Below are 26059 nucleotides of genomic sequence, written 5' to 3'. Positions count from 1 at the left end.
GAGCTGAGGATGTGGAATTCAAGTCATTTTTTTCCATTTGAGTTGCATGCTCTCGCTCTGCACAGTAGTATTTTGTCTATATTACAGTGTACACAGTGTGGACGCAGCTCAGATCCTCGTTCCTCCCCTGTTAGCTACAGAAAACACATTCAGATTCTTAGTTTTGGTGGTTTAACAGGGATTATTTTGAATGCAGGCCAATGACAGAATATTTGACAAAAAGAAAAAACGGCGGAAATAGTCAAACGCACTAGTATAAAATGTGTCTAAATCATTTACACAAGAGGACATGTACAAAATGACATATCTTGATTAAAGCAGTTGGAATTAAATGCATCTTTTTTAAGTTTGTTGCTAAAACACACTAAAATGCAATGCAAGGCACTGCTTAGTGGCTAATAAAGGATGCAAACCAATTTTTAGAAAATATAAACAGATTTCAATCAGTCAGTCTCATCTTTAGATCGAATATTGCACAAATTACTGACTGACACATCAGGTGATCCTCTATAAGTCAGTGATAGCACCATTCATTGTTGAGCTACCAAAGGCAGATAGAGTTCTCCGTGAAAAAAGCTATGGGTTAGCATTAGTGGAAATTTGACAAAATATGAAAATGTTTAACATGAATCCTATCATGGGCCTGCCAGTCTTGGAATTCACCAAGCATTGGAATTCCAGAGCAGCACTAGGTGGTGGCAAAGGTCAATGCCCCACCCGATCTGAGACACTAAAGATGTCGGGATGTTGTCGTTTCTTCATACTCTAGCGACTCTAAGATGTAGTCGGCCTATGCTCAGTCATGGCTTTGTCCTTTTCCTGAGAACATAGAAGGAATGTGTTATAGATTTACTGATTTAGTGTCACTGGATGCTACCGGGTAATTGTTTGTGCGTGTTTGTTTGTTTGTTTGTGTGTGTAGGCATTGTCGTCTTACCCGGCGTCGGCTGAGGCTGCCCGGGCTGGTCGGGGAGGGGCTGGGAGATTTTCCCGAATGAGGAGTGGACAGCTGACTGGCCGGCGTCCCGTTTACTGGAGGGAGAAAACAAGAGAAAATGGAACAGGGTGGGTGAGAGGGGACAGACCGGTGCAGAAATATTGAAATAGATGATGCTTTAAAATGTGAAGGCATGCTTTCTAAAACAGTTATATTGGTGTCTAGCAGCAGCCCACACTTCCGCCCTCAGCATCTCTTCATTCACATGAATGAGGCAGAAGAGGAGGAGGTGGAGGAGGACAAGAGGGGGAGTGAGGGAGGAAGAAAAAGAGCAGTGAAATCCACACTACTCTTCTTTGTCCTTTACACTTCAGCCAAAATACAAATCCTGCTGCATTAATTATCCCTGAAAATGAGCCATTTCAGCTTGAGTTTTTCCAGACGTGCGATTACATAACCTTCTAGGTATCAAGAGCATGGCTGGGAGTCAACATACAACACCAGGACGTCCTCATTTTCAACCACATCCTATATTCAAGTGTACTTGTGACCCCGGTTCGGTCTACTTTTCCCGCTGCAGCACAGCACAAAAACCCAGCGGCATCATCTCATTAAATAAGAACATTAGATTAATCAACACTGCATCCGAGTCCTGTGTGTGGTCAGGCAAAAAAAAAAAAAAAAGATTCAAAAAAGCCCTAATGGCATCATTAAGTTGCAGCAAAACATGAGTCCGTCTTTCATCTCACTGAAAACAGGAGTTATTGTTTCTTGGCAACAAGACACTGCTTGGTGAATACAAAAATGATGATCACAACTGTGTATCCCTTAAGAGAGATTCAACAACAGTGAGTCCGACTGCAGGTTAATGTCAAGTTTTCCTTTTGAATAAAAACTCTAATTAAAAATATCCAGTGTGGAATTCAAAAAACACCATCAGATTCACTACCTGATAGCAATTCCAAGCCTTTTCTTGTATTGCGATATTTTCTGCTACTCTGGGCCAGTATTTTTGCATTAGTCTACTGCATGTCAACAATATTTATTTCTATCTATCCTTGTTGGTGCAGCAGATAAGTGAAATCTTTGCTCCCTGCCGAGATCAAAGAACTTTCTGAATTATTCAAGACAAACGAGAAAAAGCACACTAAAGACTAAAATAGCACCGGCTGCCACACTATCACACAATTATCACTTATTTTACATTCTAACGATGAAAATACAAAGAAAGTGCTATTGTTTGAGCCATTCCTGGACATCTTCATTGATGAAATTCGGCATCAGCATTACGCACAGAGACAGACACTCCTCCCAGTTACACAACGAAAAGCATCAACATTTATTAAAACCATCTCTCACTGACTTGTTAACACAAAAATAAATGACAACATGGCACAAGTCAAATCCCCGAACCGCGAACAACCCACATATTGGACGATCCGAGCAAGGATAAATAAAGTTGAAAGCCGAATAAAATGCTTTTTCATTGTTCCTACCTTCCACTTCCAGCATGGTGGAAAAACACAGTGATAATCCAAAGCAGGGGGAAAGAGAAGACGAAGAGGAGGAGGAGGAAGAACAGCACCTTTCTACGCGCTCCGTCCGAGTGTGATAGTAAACTGTGGTGAATGGAGAGATGGAGCAGCGCTGTACTACACGGAGAGGCGGAGAGGATGCTTGCGCAAACTCTGACGCGCACCGGGAACACAGATACAAGGAGAGAGAGAGCGACAGAAGGGTGGAAGCAGGAAAAAAAATACATCTACAATTCGGATATCTACTTCTATGCCCAAAATAATAGACCGAGATTTCAACGGGGAGCGAAACTTGGAAAGGCGCAGATTGCCGTTGCATTCAGTGGAGAGAAAAAGTCATCCATGGAGAGGTTGGAATGATCTAGAGGCAGTTTGTCCGAAGGTTGATGCTAGAGGTACGGTAGACACTACGTTGTCCTATATGGATACAGAGCAGGTGCGCCTCCAGACGTTTTTCATACGGGTGGCCAGATGGGCTCACTGAAAATGTTGGGCTGGCACACAAAAGCAACAGCTATAGTTGAATTTCAGGAATAATAAAGTTGATGAAGATGAATACACGTTGGTTTCTTATTATGTGTGCCAATGCATATACAGCTGTGACAGACCAGTTTTTACAGCCTCACTATACTGCAGATTTTAAATTGGATTTGGTGGCACGAACTTTTTACTAAATCTCCGGATTTTTTGGTATTTTTATATTTATTATTTATTTAATATATTTATTATTTTTAGTATTTTTTAGTCTGCCTGTCTGCTCCTCTTTCTGCTCTGCTCACTAAAACCAACAGATGACTCACAGCTGATTGGCTGATTGATACTGGTCTAGATTTTCAAAATAAAAGCTCAAAAAAGTTAAAAGTTACCGATCAGGGCTTGTGAAACATGCTGGCTTTACACAAGCATTTTTCATGAGCATTTTTCAAGATTGTTGCGTCCGAAAATGCCTGAATTCACAGCAGCTTTTCCAAAAATTGCTATGTAAGTTATGATGTTTTAAACTTATTTGTTGCGATGAAATTGCAAGACACACTGACACTTGCTAAAAAGTTGCATTTTTTCAGCTTTTTAGAACATGTTTCAACATTGTAATTGACAATATTTTTTCCGAAATTTATTATATAATGCTCCAACCCATTTACACAAAAGCTGGCATACCATGGTGGGAAAGTAGCAGCAGCCAGATGCTGGCTTAACATGAAGTGGTTGGTAGATTTAAGACACAAAATGATAATTTACTATCAGATGAATCACATTTGGACATATTTCTCAGTGGCCTAAAAAGTTAATTTCACTTCCTGGCACACACGTATTCACACATGTGCTCACGGCTTGTCACGTCAATGAACCAAAAAAAGCGTTTAGAGAGCGCAGTCCTCCGCCAAGACTGTTCATTTCCTGACCTCGCGCTGAACACAGGCATGCTATGCATGTGTGCATACCGAATGGCGTGACGTCAATATGTAGCGGGCGGCAGGAATTGATGGGACTCAGAAACACCCCAACACTCAGATGTTGCTTGTGTTTGATTTTGCTAGCATGTAATAAATTTGGACAAAGCCTGGAAACAGCTGGAAGCAACAAACTAGACTTCAGCTCCTTGTGCCCCCTTTGCAGATGCCACTGACTGTGAGGGTTCTGGATTCATTTTTGTTTTTTTGTTCAAACAACTTCATAGGGGGAAAAAAATGCTATTTCTCAGTTCAAATTTACCGCAACAGATACTGTGTTAGTCTGCTCTCCATTTCTACCATTTTCTTATTCCTGAAATTAACTGGCTGAGCTGGAAGACTTGAAATCACAGCAAGGTATTGGAAGTTTAATACACGTTAAGTGGTGGTTAGATAACGGAGTCCTCCTGTCCACGTGTCCACAGCTACCTGAGCAAAAAAACTTGAACCCCAGCTGGTTCCCAGTGCATGTCTCTGGGATGCTAATGGTTTTGCATCTGCCAAATGACTGTGATGTAATGGTGTCTTTCTCGATTCATCTGGCATCCCCAGTCAACATTCACACAAGAAGTTCTGCTGAAGAGGAGTAAGGTACCAGTTTGGCCAGAATGCAATGCAGCCACAAAAGACGGTGTGTTTCAGCTTCTTTCACACCTACCGTGTTAAGTAAGAAAGTGATATGGTTGCAAAAAAGAAAACTTTACAAGACGCCGAGCTAGCAGTTAAGATGCCTGTCTGCAGCTGTGTGATGTGCTGGGTGAAATACTGGCTATATATTGTGATGGAAATTTAAAAAAAACAAAAACAAAACATGGTCCCAGTGAGCATGGTATATACACACGTGGACAAAATTGTTGGTACCCCTCAGTTAAAGAAGGAAAAACCCACAATTCTCACTGAAATCACTTGAAACTCACAAAAGTAACAATAAATAAAAATTTATTGAAAATTAAATAATCAAATCAGCCATCACTTTTGAATTGTTGATTAACATAATTATTTAAAAAACAAACTAATGAAATAGGGCTGGACAAAAATGATGGTACCCATAACTTAATATTTTGTTGCACAACCTTTTGAGGCAATCACTGCAATTAAACGATTTCTGTATTTGTCAATGAGCGTTCTGCAGCTGTCAACAGGTATTTTGGCCCACTCCTCATGAGCAAACAGCTCCAGTTGTCTCAGGTTTGATGGGTGTCTTCTCCAAATGGCATGTTTCAGCTCCTTCCGCATATGTTCAATGGGATTCAGATCTGGGCTCATAGAAGGCCACTTTAGAATAGTCCAACGCTTTCTCTCAGCCATTCTTGGGTGTTTTTGGCTGTGTGTTTGGATCGTTGTCCTGTTGGAAGACCCATGACCTGCGACTGAGACCAAGCTTTCTGACACTAGGCACCACATTTCTCTCCAGAATGCCTTGATAGTCTTCAGATTTCATCGTACCTTGCACACTTTCAAGACACCCTGTGCCAGATGCAGCAAAGCAGCCCCAAACATTACTGAGCCTCCTCCATGTTTCACCGTAGGGACAGTGTTCTTTTCTTCGTATGCTTGGTTTTTGAGTCTATGAACATAGAGTTGATGTGCCTTACCAAAAAGCTCCAGTTTGGTCTCATCTGTCCAAAGGACATTCTCCCAGAAGCTTTGTGGCTTGTCAACATGCATTTTTGCAAATTCCAGTCTGGCTTTTTTATGAGTTTTTTTCAGCAGTGGTGTCCTCCTTGGTCGTCTCCCATGAAGTCCACTTTGGCTCAAACAACGACGAATGGTGCGATCTGACACTGATGTACCTTGGCCTTGGAGTTCACCTTTAATTTCTTTGGAGGTTGCTCTGGGCTCTTTGGATACAATTCCAACGATCCGTCTCTTCAATTTGTCATCAATTTTCCTCTTGCGGCCACGTCCAGGGAGGTTGGCTACTGTCCCGTGGGTCTTGAACTTCCGAATAATATGAGCCACTGTTGTCACAGGAACTTCAAGCTGTTTAGAGATGGTCTTATAGCCTTTACCTTTAAGATGTTTGTCTATAATTTTTTTTCGGATGTCCTGGGACATTCTCTCCTTCGCTTTCTGTTGTCCATGTTCAGTGTGGTACAAACCTTTTCAAAAAACAAGCAGGGTGACTACTTGTCTCCTTTAAATTGGAGACTGACTGATTATGAGTTTGGAAACACCTGTGATGTCAATTAAATGACACACCTGAGTTAATCATGTCACTCTGGTCAAATAGTTTTCAATCTTTTATAGAGGTACCATCATTTTTGTCCAGGCCTGTTTCATTAGTTTGTTTTTTTTAAATAATTATGTTAATCAACAATTCAAAAGTAATGGCTGTTTTTGATTATTTAATTTTCAATAAATTTTTATTTATTGTTACTTTTGTGAGTTTCAAGTGATTTCAGTGAGAATTGTGGGTTTTTCCTTCTTTAACTGAGGGGTACCAACCAATTTTGTCCACGTGTGTATCTGTGAACACTGATTTGCTTGATATTTGATCTTGCATAAAAGGACATTGTGATGTTGTAAAGAATAGTGTGGAGATTAGCCCTTTAACTGATGTTCTCATATTTGTGAAATTTAAGTTTGTGATGGAACTGTTTCCTTGCAGAGGAAAAAGAGATGATAGTGTTATTAGAAAGTGCAACACATCTTATTTCATTTTTTAAATTGAATATTTTTATTTCTTCTTTTATTTCATTTTTAAGGTTTGGATATCCTTGAACACTTATTTGAATAGAATATAGATTCTGATATTGTTGTAAAGAATGTTGGAGATGTGCACTCATGTTGGAATAAATCCTTAATTGTGAAGTAACCCTTACTTGCACTGAATTGGAAATATTTAGAAAAACACACTGAATTACAAGATTTTGCAGAACAGTGCGCTATTGTAGACTTAATATGCAAGGCTAGAATTACATATTTAATAGTAATAGGTCGTGATCTAAAGTGGGCCAGTCTGAGGCATGAAAGTCCAGGGCTGAAAATGAGTCCCACTCCGGCCGTGACAACAATGCACCTATACAGCAAATACAGAATTCCAGTATGTGAATTTTCTCATCTAAGGTCAACAAAACACTATTGGTGACACTCAACTCAATAAACTCATTAGCTGTGGCCAAAAATAAAAGCTAAAACTGTGGAAAGCCATATGCTAAATAAATACAATATCCCCAGGAGTTTCAGTTTTGTGTAGTCAATATCAGTGACAAAATGTGAAATGCAAAAAAGCGGCTTGTCTGTCTTTCTCCAAAACTGCACTTTAATGGGTTAATGATTATTTGGTTCTAAATATAAATGTGTCGCATATGGAAGTTCATGCATGAGGGAGACCAAAATGTCTTCTGGGGATTTCAACAAACAAAATCAGTAATTTTAGCACAACATTTAATTTTGGCATCATGTATGATCATTTATCCTCTGCATTCAGTAGAACACAGTCAAACACCGTACATTTATACAAGCTGAAAATACAGAAGAGCGGAAAAGTTAATGCACTGCTTTTCATAAACCCAAAGCTGTAAAAGGGCCATTATGCCTTCAGTGCAAATATCCACACTGCCTTGGCTGTTAAATAGTTTTTCCTGCAGTTTTTGTTGTTTGCTTGGTTCTCTGCTTGTCAGTTTTCAGGAAGTACACTTTGTACCCCTCATGAGCAGACTGTAAAGACCATGAAAAGCAGTGAAGGCTTCAGACGCCAAGCGGTCACAGTTCACAGAGCGCAACAGCCAGCGGGGGATCCTCTGGAGATATCCTGGATATATTTGTGGGTCAGCTGGCCTACTCACTTCTCCCACTAAAGTCTCTCCAATCACGCAGTGATGCTGATGACAGAGTTCGAAAGGTGAGACCCTGAAGTATCAGACTGATGCTGACACCATCTGCACTCCTCTGTTAATTTTAGAGAACACGAGGCATCAGAGAGACAGATGGCGAGACGGGGAGAGAGAGAGAAAGTATGTATGAGTGCAAATTGTTTTCTCACATTATTTCTGGGTCTATGTGTGTGTATACACACTCAGGCTGGGGTTGTGACATCATCTCAAAATGGAGCACGAGTGATGACAATGTCAGGCAGAGACGCAGCAACCTGCCCACACAAACAGACACAGCAGAGACTGATGCCAACACAGACTTTCAATATGAGAGGGAATACCTGGCATTTCTTTAAACATAGCAGCATTTAGGTTATACCTTAAAGCTGCAAGGTAGCTGAAATTGAACTTAACTGAATCCTTTTGGATTCATTAATGATTGGTCAATAAAGCTGATATGTAACTTCGAACTTAAGATTTATTCAGTTGAAATTCATCTTCATTTTGTATCATATTTACGTCACTTTCAAGCTTCTATTTAATCTAAAATTCTGGGACTTCAGTGTAATTATGATTCATTAGCCGGCAGTATGATTCACCTTACAAATGTACAACGCATAACTCCCTGAGCCTTGATGTTCTTCACTAAGTATAAGAAAGGGGAGTTCATTTCTCCTTGTGCTGGAAGCAGATAGAAAACATGTTTGTTATTACTGGAACTCTGAATGGATTTCAGCATATTCTCAGAAGGCCCATGTTCTCGAAGCAGACGAGACAACGTGCTCGTCTGATGAAGCAATACAAAAGCACACCGACAAAAACTTGCAATCCTCATAATAATAAATGTAATGTTTACACTGACTTATTTCTTTTTTGACACCTTAGTCACTGTGTGGTGGCGGTGAATGTCAGAGGTGGCAGCAAACATAATGACTGTGATTGCTTTGTAAGTAGTTTTATGAGCAATAACCTCGTCTTCTGCCTGATATTGCATGTCTTGGAAAATAGTTCTTTGTTTAGATAACTCCAGTTTTGTTAGTGTAGCATATGGTATATTCTAGCTCTGATGCTTGTTTGAATACAACCAAATTGTCATATCAGGTCTGAAAATTTAGATCAGATTTAGGTCCGTTTAGATGAGATGGGTAAGGACCAGAATTTGATGAGGTGTTCAAATCCTTGAAAGCTTTTATATGATACTGAACACAAAGCAAATATGTTTTCCAGCTATCTTCTAATTGTCAGAAGTTACAGACATATCAACCTCATCCACACCATACAAATGATGAGAGATTTAGGAACCATGTTTGTTCTAGTTGTGTCACATTTAGGTGGTGAATACATCTGATAACAAACATTTTAATATACGATATCCATCCATCCATCCAGCAGCTGTTCCGGCGTTATCTTTTAGAATGTCAGCTGATCGGTGCAGTGAATTCCATCTGAGATTAGGTTGAGAGATGAGGTACAGTTATGTACACTTACACTATGGTCAATTCAGAATTACCATTTAACCCACTGTGCATGTTTTTCTCTAGGAAAATCTAGAGAAAAACATGAAACAGAAAGGTCAAAACCTTCCTGTTGTTGAAACAATTTAGATCACTTTCTGAAAGGTCTGTTTTCCTTTTACATTTTAAAGATTCTTTGTTGTGTCAAAAATCCACCTTAAATCCACTTTTATTCAGTGCCATAGCAAAACCAAACTTGCAACGGCAGTGAGTAATTCGTATGCGATAAACATTACAATATTCCATCTAATGTCACAGTGTAACATCGTCTGAATGCGTCATTTGTGTTGGTATGAGTGTGCAAATGTCTCTCTGTCTGTCCCTGAACGTGCACTTCTGCTCCACAGTGGCGTCTCAGCTGCAGCCAGACACATGGATGGACACCAGGTGGTTTGGCAGCCGCGTGTTGTGTTGCATGCTCTCAGTCTCTCTATTTCACTAACGCAGAGAGAATTCTCGCTTCATATCTGCTCTGTTGCAGCTCCTTTCATCCAGCTTATTAGATGCGATAAAGACTTATTTTACATCCGTGTTGGCTGAACAGAAAATTAATATGGGACGTCAAGGTTGCTTTCAGAACTCCCAAAGACCTGCACGGAGGTTAAAAAAAGAGTTCATTACTGTGTTCTGACAGTATGGGTGAGAAATTTTACAGCTCTACAAGTGCTGATATCTAAACATCTAGAAAAGAGAGCGCTGTCCTGGCTGATGACTACGCTTTTTAATTTCACTGTCAAGATCTCAAATAGGGTTTTGACCGTGGGTGTAAAAAAAAAAAAAACCCAACAGATGCAGCAATAAGACCACATTCCACAGTTACATAATGTTTGTTTGACAATGTAGCCATATTTCCTAACTGGGAATTTTAGATTTGATATCAGAAAACTGCAGACCAAAGGACTAAAACATCAAGCATACTTGGTAACAAATCAAATATGCATTCCAGATGAGGGTTCCTGCAAACTCAGAAACAGCAGATGACCATCCCTGTTTGATTCACTTGTTCAATTAAATACTTCCACATTTTCAGGAAATATGTTGTTGATGTGTGAGTGTGATTGTTTGTCTGTATATGTAGCCCTACAACTGGCGACCTGTCCAGGGTGTCCCCTGCCTTCGCCCGAGTCAGCTGGGATAGGCTCCAGCACCCCCGCGACCCTAGTGAGGATAAAGTGGTGTAAAGACAACGGATGGATGGATGTTGTTGATGTAGGAATCGCATCTCTCCTGGTTTTGACTAAACTACTTTTTTTAAAAAAATTCTGATGATTGATTAAACCCCTAAAATCTCAAATCTATTTTTTGAAGTTAGACATTTAGAAGTTGTTTTTATTCCATTAAGACAATCTCTTCCTGTCTTAAAATGGCTTAGATGTAACTGTAAATCATTGCTTCTTTCAGAATGTGTAAATCTATTAAATATTTACTTTCAAATTAGATTAATCAGCTGTTCTTCAGTTCCTAAATAATATTTTGTTCATAAACACTCAGAAAACAATTAGAATTCCTGATATCCAAAGGTGACATCTTCAATTTTTTCTCTAACAGTCCAAAAACTCAAACACACTCAACACAGAATGAAATAAAACAGAATGAAGAAGCACATCTTTACTCTGAAGACGAAACCACCAGTGTTCTGTTATTTGTGATGGAGAAATTCCAAATCAAAGTTATTTTTTCATTTCAGCAACAGTCTGATCTGATACTGTGCAAAAATAGCCCCACCAGTTTTGGCAAAACACGTTTGTTATTCTTTCTCAAGTATTAAGTCTCAATACAGAGATTTATGTCAGTGAGTTTTGAATTAATTGCAAGTGAGCAGCAAGTGTAAATGTGAGGAACAAAAACTTTCTTTTAAGGAACATAATATTGAAAAAGATGCTTGTGGTATTTTAGAAATGGAGTCATCATATAGTTAGGATTAGGTTTCAATCCATCTCTGCAGCGGAGCAGATGTTGGCAGAGTCAAGTTTTGTCTTTGTGAAAGGCTAATAAATAAGGATCGTAATCTGTTTCTCTTTTTAAATATACAGTGGGTACAGAAAGTATTCAGACCCCTTGAAATTGCAGCCATTTGCCAAAATCAAAAAAGTTCATTTTATTTCTCATTAATGTACACTCAGCACCCCATCTTGACAGAAAAAAAAAAACAGAAATTTAGAAATTTTTGCAAATTTATTAAAAAAGAAAACTGAAATATCACATGGTCAGAAGTATTCAGACCCTGTGCTCAGTATTGAGTAGAAGCACCCTTTTCAGCTGTACAGCCGTGAGTCTTCTTGGGAATGACACAAGTTTTTCACACCTGGATTTGGGGATCCTCTGCCATTCTTCCTTGCAGATCCTCTCCAGTTCTGTCAGGTTGGATGGTGAACGTTGGTGGACAGCCATTTTGAGGTCTCTCCAGAGATGCTCAATTGGGTTTAGGTCAGGGCTCTGGCTGGGCCAGTCAAGAACGGTCACAGAGTTGTTCTGAAGTCACTCCTTTGTTATTTTAGCTGTGTGCTTAGGGTCATTGTCCTGTTGAAAGGTGAACCTTCGGCCCCAGTCTGAGGTCCTGAGCATTCGGGAAGAGGTTTTCCTCCAGGATATCTCTGTACTTGGCCGCCTTCATCCTTCCTTCAATTGCAACCAGTCGTCCTGTCCCTGCAGCTGAAAAACACCCCCCACAACATGATGCTCCCACCACCAGTTTCACTGTAGGGATTGTATTGGGCAGGTGATGAGCAGTGCCTGGTTTTCTCCACACATACCGCTTAGAATTAACACCAAAAAGTTCAATCTTGGTCTCATCAGACCAGAGAATCTTATTTCTCATAGTCTGGGAGTCCTTCATGTGTTTTTTGCCAAACTCTATGCGGGCTTTCATGTGTCTGCACTGAGGAGAGGCTTTCCGTCGGGTCACTCTGCCATAAAGCCCCGACTGGTGGAGGGCTGCCAGTCATAGTTGACTTTGTGGAACTTTCTCCTATCTCCCGACTGCATCTCTGGAGCTCAGCCACAGTGATCTTTGGTTCTTCTTCACCTCTCTCACCAAGGCTCTTCTCCCACCATTGCTCAGTTTGGCTGGACGGCCAGGTCTAGGAAGAGTTGTGGTCGTCCCAAACTTCTTCCATTTGAGGATTATGGAGGCCACTGTGCTCTGAGGAACCTTGAGTGCTGCAGAAATTCTTTTGTAACCTTGGCCAGATCTGTGCCTTGCCACAATTCTGTCTCTGAGCTCCTTGGGCAGTTCCTTCCACCTCATGATTCTCATTTGCTCTGACATGCACTGTGAGCTGTAAGGTCTTATATAGACAGGTGTGTGCCTTTCCTAATCAAGTCCAATCAGTTTAATTAAACACAGCTGGACTCCAATAAAGAAGCAGAACCATGTCGAGGAGGATCAGAAGAAATGGACAGCATGTGAGTTAAATATGAATGTCACTGCAAAGGGTCTGAATACTTCTGACCATGTGATATTTCAGTTTTTCTTTTTTAATAAATTTGCAAAAAATTCTACATTTCTGTTTTTTTCTGTCAAGATGGGGTGCTGAGTGTACATTAATGAGAAATAAAATGAATTTTTTTGATTTGGCAAATGACTGCAATGACACAGAGAGTGAAAAAATTTCAAGGGGTCTGAATACTTTCCGTACCCACTGTACCTCTAACATATACAGTATATACATATGCACACAATATCAATCAATATATTGATATCAAAATTATTGACCCTGAAAGTCCAGTTTGAGTTGGCTCTTCTCCTTGTAATATCAAATGATGCTGACACCACCTTAACATTTAAAAATTACTTTGTAAATCATTCTCTTTTCATTTTCATTGTGGTGAAGTTCCCAGTCAGACCTACTTGTGATGACATACTTACGCATTTGCCAACAGAACGGCATTTCCATAAGGCATTGTGGTACAGAACACAGTCTCAGCTGTTGTTGACTCTTATAATTGGACACATTTTCCTCAAGGGAAAGAAGCAGCATGGTGTGTTTTTAATGGTAAAACAACAACAACAACCAGTCAGGTCAAATTGGGTCAAACAGCAGATCTGCATTAGATTTCATTTCCTGTTTCCGCTCCACTCTTCAGCTCCTCTGTTACAAACCAGCAATGTTTTAGGGAGTAAAACACAGCGCAGGTTGCAAAACAGCAGTCCGGGGAGCATTTAATGCATGTTAAGTAGCGGAAACAGAAGCAGAGGGGGAACATTCTTAGAAGTGAAAACGGCAGGATGGTCTGACTCAGCGTGCGGCGAGGGCTGAACGTCAGTCAGCTCAACTGCGGGCCATTTCGCAGGAAGTCACTGCCATATTTGGCCGTCACAAGCTATTGTGTCTGTAGCTACATGCTCCTGCTGTGCTATGTTTCCATGGCAACCAAGACGAGTCAGTCTCCCCTTCCCTCCGTCTCTTGTTTTCTCTCTCTCACACACACACACACACTCAGAGACACACATTAGTATACACCTTCATTCCAGACCTGGCAGCAGCCAGCGAGATCAGATAGTGTATGACTCATTCTCATAACCTTTTCCCCAAAGTTTTCAAGCCATCAAGCACCCAGAACTTTCTCTTCTCCCTCCAGCTGTTTCTATCACCGCTTCCTCGCTTCAAGAGCTCAATGCAAAAACAAACGAGCAAATGTAGGTTTTCAGTCTGCAATGCAACATAGTTGATTTGAAAATAGCCCCAATAAAAAAAATGTAAAAAGTGCATGTGTGCATGTGCTCAAGCAGCAGGTGGAACAAATTTTTTTCGGGGGTAGTTTCTGTGTGTTGCATCACCCACCGAATCATCCCCAACCCAATAGGTCTCGGTGCATTCAAATCACAAAATAATTACAGTGAGGAAGAAAAGTCAAGTGCACCGTTGCATAACTAGGCATTTTACACACAGCCAAAGCTCAAGCTGTGTAATCAGGGAAAAGAATGACCTGATATTTGTTAAAGCTCTAAACTAATCACCAAGTCCTCGCCGGCTTCGAGACAGACTGACTGTTTGGCACACCACACAAAGACACACACACAAACGCTGGTGCGCTAATGAACAGCTGCATTCAGTTGTTCAAATTTATGCTCTTTTTGTGTGTGTGTGTGCACATCTTGTTTTGCTGCTGCCTCAAAAGGAATTTCTGGCATATTATCAGGCAACCAAACAATGGAGCAGGTACCGGTGCAAGCTCTCATCATTTTATTACGTTTCATTAGTATGTCAGGTGAAGAACGGCTTGTGGGGAGCTGCAGGATTGAGTCACCAGCCCCATTCCCTCTTCTTTCCCTCTCATCTTCACTCCCCCTCTTTTTCTTCACCTCTTTTTTCATCCCTGTTTGCATTTTTCTCTACTCCCTTGTGAAATCATTCTCATTTGAATTCATATTGTGCATGCAACGAGACGTGGCTCACATTCGTGCGCGCACACACACCACACACACACACACACACACACACACACACACACACACACCACACACACACACACACACCACACACACACACATACATACATACACAGCGCCAGACACTCCGCAGAACTCTGATTTTCATTGCAGTGTTTATTCATACTGTGCTGCGACGCTGATTAAGTAATGGGCTAGAAATACTTAGCAATCAAATGAGGAATTATTAGGACACAAACAACTCCCAAACTCCCGGTTTTGAGATGCTGCATGCATTCTTCATGCATCAACACGCACGATGATGACAGTGACGTCAGGCTAAACTCCATTAACAGAAGACCGAAAGAAGAGGGACAAGAAGAGGAATGAAACTTTTGGGTTTTTGTTGTTTTTCTCTCTTACCAGATGCAGGGGACTTGCTGCGGCGTGATGGATGACAACCCTGGGGGAGCTTCGGTTGAGAGGCCCGACATCTTCCCATAGGTTACCGACTTCATCGTGCGGCACTCTGCAAACACAAAGACAAGACAGGTAGAGGTGTTAAGGGACTATTTGACAAAGAGGATAAACCCAGAGCCTATGGTGTTTACATCTAGATCCAAACAAGGCAGCAACTGAAGAGTCACACATGAAGGAGGAGAAAACTGCTTCACTTTCTGTTTGCACACACAAAAACAAGTGAATATTCAGAGTGTGACGGTAAAAAAAAAAAACGACATTGCGCTTTGTGGCATACCTATATGAAAGATTTAAACACAACAGTTAAGCATTTTTGAGACAGTTCTGTTAGATTGAAATTGAAATTTATGGATTTCAAGCCAGCTATTGTTTTATTTTTCTTCTTTTTTGATTGGCTTTGACCTTTAGTCAGGCAAGAAAACACCAAAGCACTGATGTATCAACAAAGCTGTAATTGGTTTTACCTTCAGGTCCCCTGCAAAAATGAGTCGCTGACCTTCACTGGGCTCGCTTTCCAGACGCAATTATTGTGGTGTTTTGGGAGTGACAACTATGACTCACGGAGGTCTGGTATTTTACAGACACACAGCGCTGATAAATGAGCCATGTGATAGCACTCAAACACCCTCGCCTGCTTCCTTCTTCCCCCAAACTTTTCTCCTCTCCTGTTCATTAACCCAGCCCCATTATAGCTCATTACAATTTCAGACCAGTGGGAAGGGGGAATTGTACAGCCTGGCACGTGTGCTCCTCTTTGTCTGCACTTGTATGTATGCGTATATACATGAGAGCTATCTTGGTTGTGTGGGCAATAGCTGTGGCCCAGTGATTAATGCACAATACAGAGTGTTAACATGATGACAGTGTGCCAGAGCTGAGGCAGAAGTGATATTATAGTGATGCTAAGAGGAGGCGAAGTTGTCTGCAGCTCCTGACTCCGAATCTGTCGCGCTGTAATGTTTCGTTTGTCGCTCTGCGCCGCTGTCTATTTCTGCTTCTTGCTCTCTGTCTGCATGAGGAGGTGTCAAATTATGCTCTCTGTCTTCTGGGACAGAGCAAACATTACAGACATGTGTGGGTTTTTTTAATCATTTGTGTAGGGGAAAAAAACTGTTCACACAGCCTCACACATTACTGCACCTTACAGCTGGGGATTAAATCTAGTCACCCACAAAGTCAAACATGAACCTAAGGGTTAGGGTGAAGTTTTTAGCGAAGGGTTGGGTTATGGGCGGTGTGTAATATATCAAGACTGTAACTGACGTAAGAAAGGCCACCAATGAATTAAGTCTATAAACATCCTCAATATAGCAAAAACAAATCGTAATAAAATCCTAAGAGCTTCATTAGAATGCTATTGGACTTCTCTTTTTCATTCTTGAAGACATTTCACCTCTAATCCAGCCGGCTTCTTCACTTCTGACTGACTGATGGGGAACCTTGGGTTGTTAATGGGCCATTGGAAATGTGATTTGGGAGTGACGATGTGGCTGGGACTTCCCATCAGTCACTTAGAACTGAGGAAGCCACTTGAATAAGAGGTGAAGCATCTAAAAACAGAAATCTATTTGCCTTTTACTCAAACTTTTAGGATTCCATGGTCTGGATGACTGAGAATCTACACAAACACATTTTAAAATGCCCTCTTCGGTCATTGATTTAACCCACAAAGCTCATCTTTGTTTATCAAATGTACACATTTTAGAAGTTCCTGTCAAAGATCACCAGCTGACCTATGACTCTGTTAAAAACACTACAAAACTCCTCTACACAATGACAAGTTGTGTATATATAATATTGGAGCAAATCAGATGTCTGGGTGAGAAACTGATTTTGAAGAAGAATGACGTAAAAGATGCCCGGTTTGCAAGTCAACCGGATTGGTTCATTATGTCTGAAAGCCAAGAAGTCAGAATCCGTGTTTTGTTCTCGTCAAACTGCAGATTTAAAGAGGGAAATGCTTAGCCATGGTGTTAACTGCTTATTTAGCTTCTTCTAGCATGTACAAACACCATATGACGTATTAAAGTATGAGAATTTAATTTTCACTGGGAGGGGGTCTATGGAAAAAATGCTTAGGGACTTTTAGGTATCTGTCTGGTCTTAAATTCATTCTTATAGTATGGAAAACAACCCAACATCCGGACTATATAAGGTGACAAGAAGTACAAGAAGTCTTGCAACAGATGGCCTGGCCCCCACAGAGCGCTGATCTCAACATCACTGAGTCAGTCTGGGATTACAGAAGCAACCGAAACAGCCTGAAGAACTCTGGCAAGTTCTCCAAGATGTTCAGAACAAGTATCTTACATAACAAGTACCTGTACTACCTCAAATTGGAGCTGATGCAACAGCAATGGATTACAATGAATTTTGGGAAACCATAAAAGACGCTCTTGGTCCAAATGTGGGAAAAAAATAATGGTTAATTTGGAGGAGCCTTAGAGGTGCGACAGACCTTGTAAACCAGTTATGATGTATTCAGACTCTGAATGCAGCGAGAAAAAAAGCCCCACAAAGTAAACACGGACGCCAGCAGCAGGGAAAAACAGTGTTTGCTGTACTGCTTAGTGTGCTTGTGTTCACACATACAGTTGCTGCAGACATGGACAGATAATGCAATTGCTTCTTGCTTGTAGGTGGTTAGTGCAAGAATTTGCTTATAGAAACAATCATCAGTAATTAATGAAAATTCTCTTGGAAACATGATGGAAGCACGGTCTTATAAGATCTGTTGCACGTGGGAGTGGTTGTGTGATCAAGAGAGGAGACAGTTGCCTAAGGAAGAACGGCTAATGGAAGCAGCCGGGCTTTATGTTCACAAATGAAAGGAGAGAAGTGGGGGAGAGAGAGAGGAAGGAAAAAAGCGAAAGAGAGACAAAAGGGGGAAGGGGGTGGAGGTTGCACAACCCAGGTGGGATGGATATTATTCAATGGATGAAGAGATACCAGGGAAACAAATGAAATGAATAAACCTTGGAACAAAAGCCGGCGCACGCTCATTCATGTAGGAGACAGGAAGGGAGACGAGAGGGTAAGAATACAGATGAGCGCTAAATGGCAGCAGTCTGCAGAAAGGAGGGGAGAGAGTTAGAGGGAGAGAGAGAGACGGGTAAAGTGAGGACAGAACGTTATCTCAGCAGACCGCGGTGGAGAGGAGGAGGAGGAGAGGAGGAGGAGGAGGAGGAACAATGGCACAATAGGTGAGATGATGGCTAAAGTGCAGTGGACCCTTTCATCCAGGAGCAGAGAGGAGGACAGAAGAGAGAGGAGGAGACAGCAGAGCATGAACTGGACAGCCTACACAGTCCTCTGAACCAGGAAGATGTAGCAGAAAGAGAACAGACAAGGGGCACTGATGAAATATTGATTAAATACCAACATAAAAACAACCAAACACAGAAGATAGAGCGAAAGAAAACAGACACATGATTATAGGTGTTTCCCATTATCAGTGCATTTACAGTGACATGATTTCAACGTAAAACTAGCTATTTGAATCTAAATATTGACATGTTTTTTGACGTACTGAAACAGCAGAGTAATGGATCACAACAACGCCTATTTTTGCGCTGACAGGGTTATTGCACACTAAAAATGCTACTTGTAAACACTCTGAAAACACCGAAAGGATGGAAAGCAAGTACACAAGAAAGGTGCGTAGTCAAATCCGAAATGTCAGCTTGGAAATGTCAGACAACCTAACGGTGGCCTCACCACTTTCATCCAGCATCAAAGTCATCTTGGTAGCGGAACTTCTCCGGTCCACAAGCCACGAAAATATCCTCGTCGCCAAAGAAGTCTTGCAGGCACGACACCTGGGAGGGGAAATAAAAAACACAGACACATGCATGTGAGTTCAGTTATTATTGTTCAGCTTCATGCTTGTCACACAGATGCAGACATTTAGCTGCAAGGAGCACAGACAGCTCTCTACTGTCACTTTGCTGGGGCAGAGTGGCAGCTCTGCCGTTTGTTGAGGTTCTCACAACAGCAATTTTCCCGGCAGGTCTGCATATGCTGAAAATGACAACTCCCCAGTCATGCAGTCTAGTTTGCATACTGTGAAAGCCACTCGCATGCTTTACAAACTGACTTCCCTCCCTGTGTTCAGGTGAAGCAAAGAGCCGCAGGTGACTGATAATGATCATGGGAGGTGTCTATCTGTGCATGCTTGGGTTATTAATTTATTATCTTTTCACGTGAATGCTCATTGTCTGTGCACAAGTCCCTAAGGTGCAGCGCTTTTGCATTTAATGACTAATCAGTGTCTGTAATGAGACCTTGCTGACTCACTACTTTGCTGATGCACAGCAGCATTGGACATTTAGAGAAGAACGTTCTGTTCCCTGAAAACTAGCATACTGTAATGAATAACAAGGAGAAGAACCTAAGACTGGATAGATAAATGGAGTCCATATATGATCTAGACTAGGAGCACCGAACATGCAGTCAAAACCTGCCCACCAGAGGGTCCAATTCAGCCAACAGCACGACTTTGTATAGTGTAAAAATTATAGAGAAGACGTTCAGTGCAAATTGTCAATTTGTAAAACTGTAAATTTAAAATAATGTCTAGCCCACAACAAGCTGTTTTGATCATAAAGTAAAATACCAAATTGCTCATTGTTCTTTTGTCATTTTGTGTCTAATTTTTGTAATATTTTGTCTTGTTTTGTTTTTAGTTTATTTTTTGTCTGACTTTTGTTGTTTGTCTCACATTTTTGTCATTTTGATTCTCACTTTTAGCATTTTGAGTTTCTTTTTAGTATCACTTGTGTTTTTTGTCTTATTTTGTCATTTTGTGTTTTGCTTTATTTGTTGTTTAGTGTAACGTTGTTGTTTTATGTTTTTATGTCTCTCTTGTCTTTTTTTGTCATTTTTCTTCTTGCTTTTGCCATTTTTTGTCTCGTTTTTGTCCACTTTTCGTCCCTTTGCAACTTTTTTGTCTAATTCTTGTCTTTTTGTTTTACTACGTGTCTCATTTTTGTAATTTTGTGTCTCATTTTGTAATATTTTCTCTTGTTTTTGTTGTTTTTTGTCTTTTTTTGTCATTTATATCATAAAGCAAAACACTATATCATTCAGTTCCAGATACCTGTGATTAAATGTTTTGTTTCCTTTGTAGACACTCTGTGATCTGTAGGTTGTAATGTGTAAACGATAAACTGAGGCATAATATTGCTGAAATTTATTTATTTTTCTGAAGAAATTTCAAGTTGTTCACGATGTTTTGTAAAAAAGATAATTCCTTAAATCTGAACATTTTCGGAATGTACTTTTTTTGCACTGAAACAAAGGAAAAATGTGGAGCTGTTGTTATTATCTTAATATGCTCTGGCTCTGATTTTACTGGTCTGGCCCACTTGAGATCAAATTGGGATATGTGGCCTTTGAACTAAAACAAGTTTGATACCTCTAATCTAGAGAGACTAAAATGCCTTCTCCAGTTGTTGATTTAACCCCTAAAAACTCATCTTTGTGTATCAAAGTCACATATTTATAAGATTTTTCTATGGAAATAATCATCGTTCACATGGCTTAGATGCAACTCTACAGCATTACTTCCTCTAGAATGTGCGGATCTATGAAGTCTACACCTCACACTCCACCAACTCACAGCAGGTGGAGCTTCAGCAAAGTACTCCACACAGCACAATGGCAAGTTGTAATACTGGCGTAATTCAGCCACACATGTTCAAACCAGAAACAGACTCTCAAGAAGGATAATGACACAGAAAGTTCCAATCTGCAAGTTGACAGGAATGGAAAGCTCAGATTCTGTGTTTTTCAAGATGGAAATGCTCAGTCATGGAATAAACCGCACATTTCACCCAAGATGTGTGTTCTAGTATTTTAAAAAAACCACCATACGGACATGTTGGCATGTAAAAAGGAGCTTGTTTTTAGTCGTACTTGTTTTTTTAAACAGCTGGAATTCACATTAAAGAGTAAATTAGATTTTTAAAAAGAGATTACTGTGGAGTAAGTACAGAGAGAGACTAAGACTGACTCACAGAAAAACAACAGTCTTTATAAATCACTGTCATTCTGTGACAGACTCCGTACTGTGCAGTTAATACCAAACTCACTGCAACATGCTGACAGGCATAGATTAGAAAACACTAGGTCACAACACCACAGCTACTGGATCAGCAAGAGAGGAAAAAGGGCCTGCAGAATATATATGATGTACAGATCATTACTATTCACAAATCTTTAGCTCAAGCTTTTAGAACATCTATTGTTGCTGCACAAGACAGATGTTTTTTGTGGCTTTTTAATCTACGAGGTTATTCTGCTAGTGAGAAAAAAAACACTCTGCACTGGGGTGTTTATTGTTACAAATAGGCTGAGGAACATGCCGCTGTTCATTATTTTCTATTTGATTTAGGCGACAGCTAATTCCATATCTGATCTAAACTCTGCATGATTTACTCAAATAACTTTAATTACACCCACAGGCCAACCATCACATTTCAATCCCAAGCCATCAATATTCCAAATTATGCTTCACGATAGGCAACAGTACAGTCAGGGAGGGATTTAGGGGAAGACAATAGCTCATTCATCCACGATGACAAATCTCCCACCAAAAAAACCTATTAGGGAGCTATTACAGTTTGGGCTGCATGCATGTCGAACACTGCCTGGAGTTAACACATAAACACAAAGCTCGCCTTATTGCATTTTCATGGCAATTAGCATCCAAGAATCCATTTAGATTCCTATTAACCACTGATCAACAGCCCAAAAGAACGTCACAGCTGACATAACAGCCTTATCAACAGAACAGCAAATAAACAACGAAGAGGCCATTCTGTGTGTGTGTGTGTGTGTGTGTGTGTGTGTGTGTGTGTGTGTGTGTGTGTGTGTGTGTGTGTGTGTGTGCGTGCGTGTGTGTGTGTGTGTGCGTGCGTGTGTGTCGTCTCGCTTTACCCCCCACAGACTCTAAATGAGCCAACAGGGACACCAAAAACAAGTTTAATCTCAGACACAGACTCTCCGTGGACTATGGATCGCTTTCATTTAACTTTTCAAATCAAGGCTTGGCATCTGTGCGTGTCTCAGTGTATGTGTGCGTGTGTGTGTGTGTGTGTGTGTGTGTGTGTGTGTGTGTGTGTCTGCATACGTTCAGTCGCACATCACATTAAGACACACGTTTCTGCAAAGGGATTCACGGATAATGTGTGCGTGCGTGCGTGCGTGCGTGTGTAAGGAAATTACATTATTCTTGTTTCATAACAGAGTCCATATTGCTTTGTTCCCTGATATCCCCTGATAGCGCCGGTGATTATTTCAGCGGCGAGCAGCTCGACTTCCTAACAAGGTGGCTGTGATACAGATGCTGGTGCTGTTAACGTCTCCCCAGTGAGTCAGCGCTGCTGGGAAGCCTTGGCTATTTCTACCTCTAACAGCACAGTTATTTAAATTCATGCATTTTAACATTATTGTTTATCTTTATATCAGTTACATATTGCTTGGTGTTGCATACAGCTTCTGTTGCACACTTAGCTCTATAATTACTGCAAAAAATGCCATTAGTAATGCCGTTAGCTGTTTATAGATTAGCCAGTATTCGGCGTCTTACGTAACATAACACATTAGACTTTCTTGCATTAATCCAGTAAATTTGAATACTTTGGTTCTGGGAAATTGTGATTAACACTGCATATTACTTTTAGACATTTTAAAATCAAAACAATAAGCGGAACATCAATCCTCTGAACCGTAAACCCAGTGAGAAGGTTTTAAAGACAGGCTATCATTAAAAATCAGCAAAATTGTACCATTTATCAGAACCGTGAAAACAAAGAGAATCATTGGATTTCCCACTTTCTGACGCTCTGTGTGATTCATAGTTCCATCAGGAACAATTATTCAGTCTAAGGTTAAAATCGTGATATTTCATCAAAATAACTTTTATGTACATGACTCACAGAAAAATTCTAAAAATAAGTTGTTTTTAGGAATTAGATTCTGAAAACAACCAAAACATTCTGCACTCCTTGACACACGAGGAGCCATTAGTGACTCTGAGTGAATCTGACCAACAGCCAGATGACAATAATTCAGGAACTTTTCAGCTGAACTGCAAGTTTTGTTTACATAGAGAAGATAGGAGACAAGCACGGAAACAAATTAAAGTTGAAAAATACTGGGTAGAGTCCCCATTTTTTCCAGTGCTGGTAACACCTTGTGGGCACTTGAAACAAGTTTGTACATGTTGATTCCAGGACTGTTTTTTCAACTTTCATAGAAATGAATTCAGCTTCAAGCTTTTGTCATTCCAACTTTGTTTTATGACATGAAAGGCAGTTTATAGTTCTCTCTACTTCTAGGTATGGTTATACTGTTTCCATAGAGGTGCAGGACTTACAGTAAAAAAGAATGAACCCACAGAGAATGGGTTCAAAATTGCCCAGAAACTGCTTTGAGTTCAGGGGGTTAATCAATATTTGATTGGTCAATTGTAGCTGTTGTATCAACCTAGGTTATGTTGCTGCCTACCGAGCTACGATCTTTGCTCAGCTGACTGATTAACTGAACAGGAAATGACCTTCCAATTTTTAGATAATAAGTGGTGTGCTTAGTTTTTAACTAAAATGTTTGGTTTCAGCATTGCTTAAGTGATGATGTTTTGATTTTTTTTGTTGTTGTTGTTTTGTATTGTATCATGGTAAAGTAAATATCGCTGCACTTTGAATTCCTGGTCAGGAAAAATCCAAGAAAATCATCTGCAGATTATTTAATGATGGAAATAAGGATTAGCTGTGGTCCTAATTACTTGTTTGTTGCTGCGCTCTGAAGGGTTGTTTCATAATAACACAGGGAAGGACAAAAACAAGCTGTTGCACTATATTTTCCTGTGAAATGTAGTGAAGTAAACGCATAGTTAAAACGGCCACCATTTGAAAATGCTCATGCGTAGAGCACAAACATGTGACCGTACATGTGCAGGTACACAGTGTGAACCACCACATGCGGCTCTTCCGCCACTTCAAAGCTCTTTGATTTTCTTCATCACCGTACGCTGACCTTCATCACGAGTGATGAAACACCTCATTCATCAATTAAAAAGTGAGGGTGGTTCTCTTCAGCTGACATTTATTAACTAGTGAAAAAAAATTGCCGAAACTATCTTTGTTCTTTCATTCCATCTGCATCCAAATACAACAACAGGACATACTAACACTGGTCACATAGAACTTAGAAAAGCTGATTTTGAATACTACACTCACGATGTTAACAGATTACACTGTTAATTGTTTTTTCTTATTGACAAATGACTGTTTTGTATATGTGAGCTGTTGCTTTTTCTGAACTTTTATGTTGTTAAATCAACATACTGAGGTTTTTTTTTTTTAAAAAGCAACTAATTAATACTTTAATGTTTTTTCTTTCAATGGAATACCAGTGAATTTAGAATGATATAAAACAGAGATGAGAAAAAATCCTTTTACAGGCTACAATTGCCAAATCTGTAGCATTTTCCTTGAAATATTAACTGGTTTTCTGATCGAAACATTCACAGTTTTTTTCTGAAAATGTTAGTCTTTTGTTATACCTTCGGGTGTAATTCACCAGATTCAAGCTTGCATACTGTTGAAAGCTTGTGATTTTAAATCGCCCGACAGTCATCTCGCAGATAATTTTGTCCCTGTCAAAAAGGATTTTTGCTGGATGCGAGCAGAGAAAAGTATATTTGCTGCTATGAGTCAGTCTGACCACATCCTTGAGCCAGAGCTGCTACTGCTGCTGCTGCTGTTAGAATGAGGGAGTTGAGGGTGGTCATGCTGAGATAGGAATGATAGCACACTTGAAAAGCTTGAAAAACAAAAAGGAAAGATAACATGCAACAGTTCGAGGAGGACAGAAAGAAGAATTAGGAAAGACAGGAATGGGAAGCAGGGACAGTCTCGATGTAGGGCAGCCTCTGAGGGCACCTTTAAGCTGAAGAGCAACACACAAACACACACTGTACACCGAGCAGGGCGTGAAAAAAGTGCGGTTGCCATGGTGATGATGCCCTCTAAGCATTGGTGCATGGCTGGTGCGTGCCACCAACTGCACGATGTGCTCCAAGTGATAAGAGTGTGCTCCATCATTCATATTTTATCTACTATGAGCATGATGCTCTACAGAACTGTGCCATTCACACAATCCACACACAGACACACACCAGAGGCACACGCTTAGTGCCGAACCACTCCTGCAGTGTCTCTTGTTCAAAAATGATAATGCCGACGAGAAGGCCTTTTCTGAAAGACAGACTAATGAATGATGGGAAGCAGAAAGAGAGGCATCAAACGAAAACAGTCAGAGATTAAACCAAATTGCCAAATCCCCGGCGTTAGAGAGGAAGCAAACAGACAGAGGGAAAAGAGCAACAGAGGAGGAGATCTATTCCTGACTGCTGCTCGGAGCTCTTCTCTGAGCCCAACGACAAAACAAGCTGCTTTGATGTCTCTGGTGCTACCTTCTCTCAGAGAACCAGCACGGTTATACAACATCCAGCACTGCTGAAACAAGGGCAGGAAGAAACAAACAGAGAGACAGAGGCACTAAAACAAGCTGATGAGAGACGAGCAGAGGAGCGTGCAGATTGGTAATTTCATAACCCTGCTGTCAACTCTCGACTCAAGTCAGCCTCTTCATTAAAGTGAGAAAATGGTCTCGGAGATTGGGTCACGAGGTTTGGACCAATTTAAATGGGATCATTACATTTCCATAATCAATTTATTCATGTACTAATTTAAAATCAACACTGCAGCGGCGAGGCAGAAGGTTAACAGGTTTATGTATTGTGTGTCGGACCTCACATGTCTGACAAAACCACCAATCTCCTTCCTTACCTGGTCACTTCCAACATGACTGTCAGGATAGATTTATCATTGTGTTACACATTTTAAAAGGGGGACATGGTATTCATTTGATATTTAACCATATCTG

At 40.5% G+C, this 26059-nt stretch overlaps 1 protein-coding gene across 1 annotated transcript in view; it reads right to left on the bottom strand.

Moving 5' to 3' along the window:
• dclk1a (doublecortin-like kinase 1a) overlaps nt 1-26059 on the bottom strand; it is a 54694-nt gene that overhangs the window by 14418 nt on the left and 14217 nt on the right. The window contains 6 exon segments of the mRNA XM_022214359.2: nt 938-1032; nt 15050-15079; nt 15082-15118; nt 15121-15155; nt 18824-18839; nt 18841-18924. Of these exon segments, the coding sequence (XP_022070051.2) occupies nt 938-1032; nt 15050-15079; nt 15082-15118; nt 15121-15155; nt 18824-18839; nt 18841-18924 (297 nt within the window).

Source organism: Acanthochromis polyacanthus, chromosome 17 (assembly GCF_021347895.1).
Source record: "Acanthochromis polyacanthus isolate Apoly-LR-REF ecotype Palm Island chromosome 17, KAUST_Apoly_ChrSc, whole genome shotgun sequence".
In the NCBI taxonomy this organism is placed as follows: domain Eukaryota; kingdom Metazoa; phylum Chordata; class Actinopteri; family Pomacentridae; genus Acanthochromis; species Acanthochromis polyacanthus.
The sequence above is the reverse complement of the archived record's forward strand: the minus strand, read 5'-3'. Positions and strand labels throughout refer to the sequence as shown.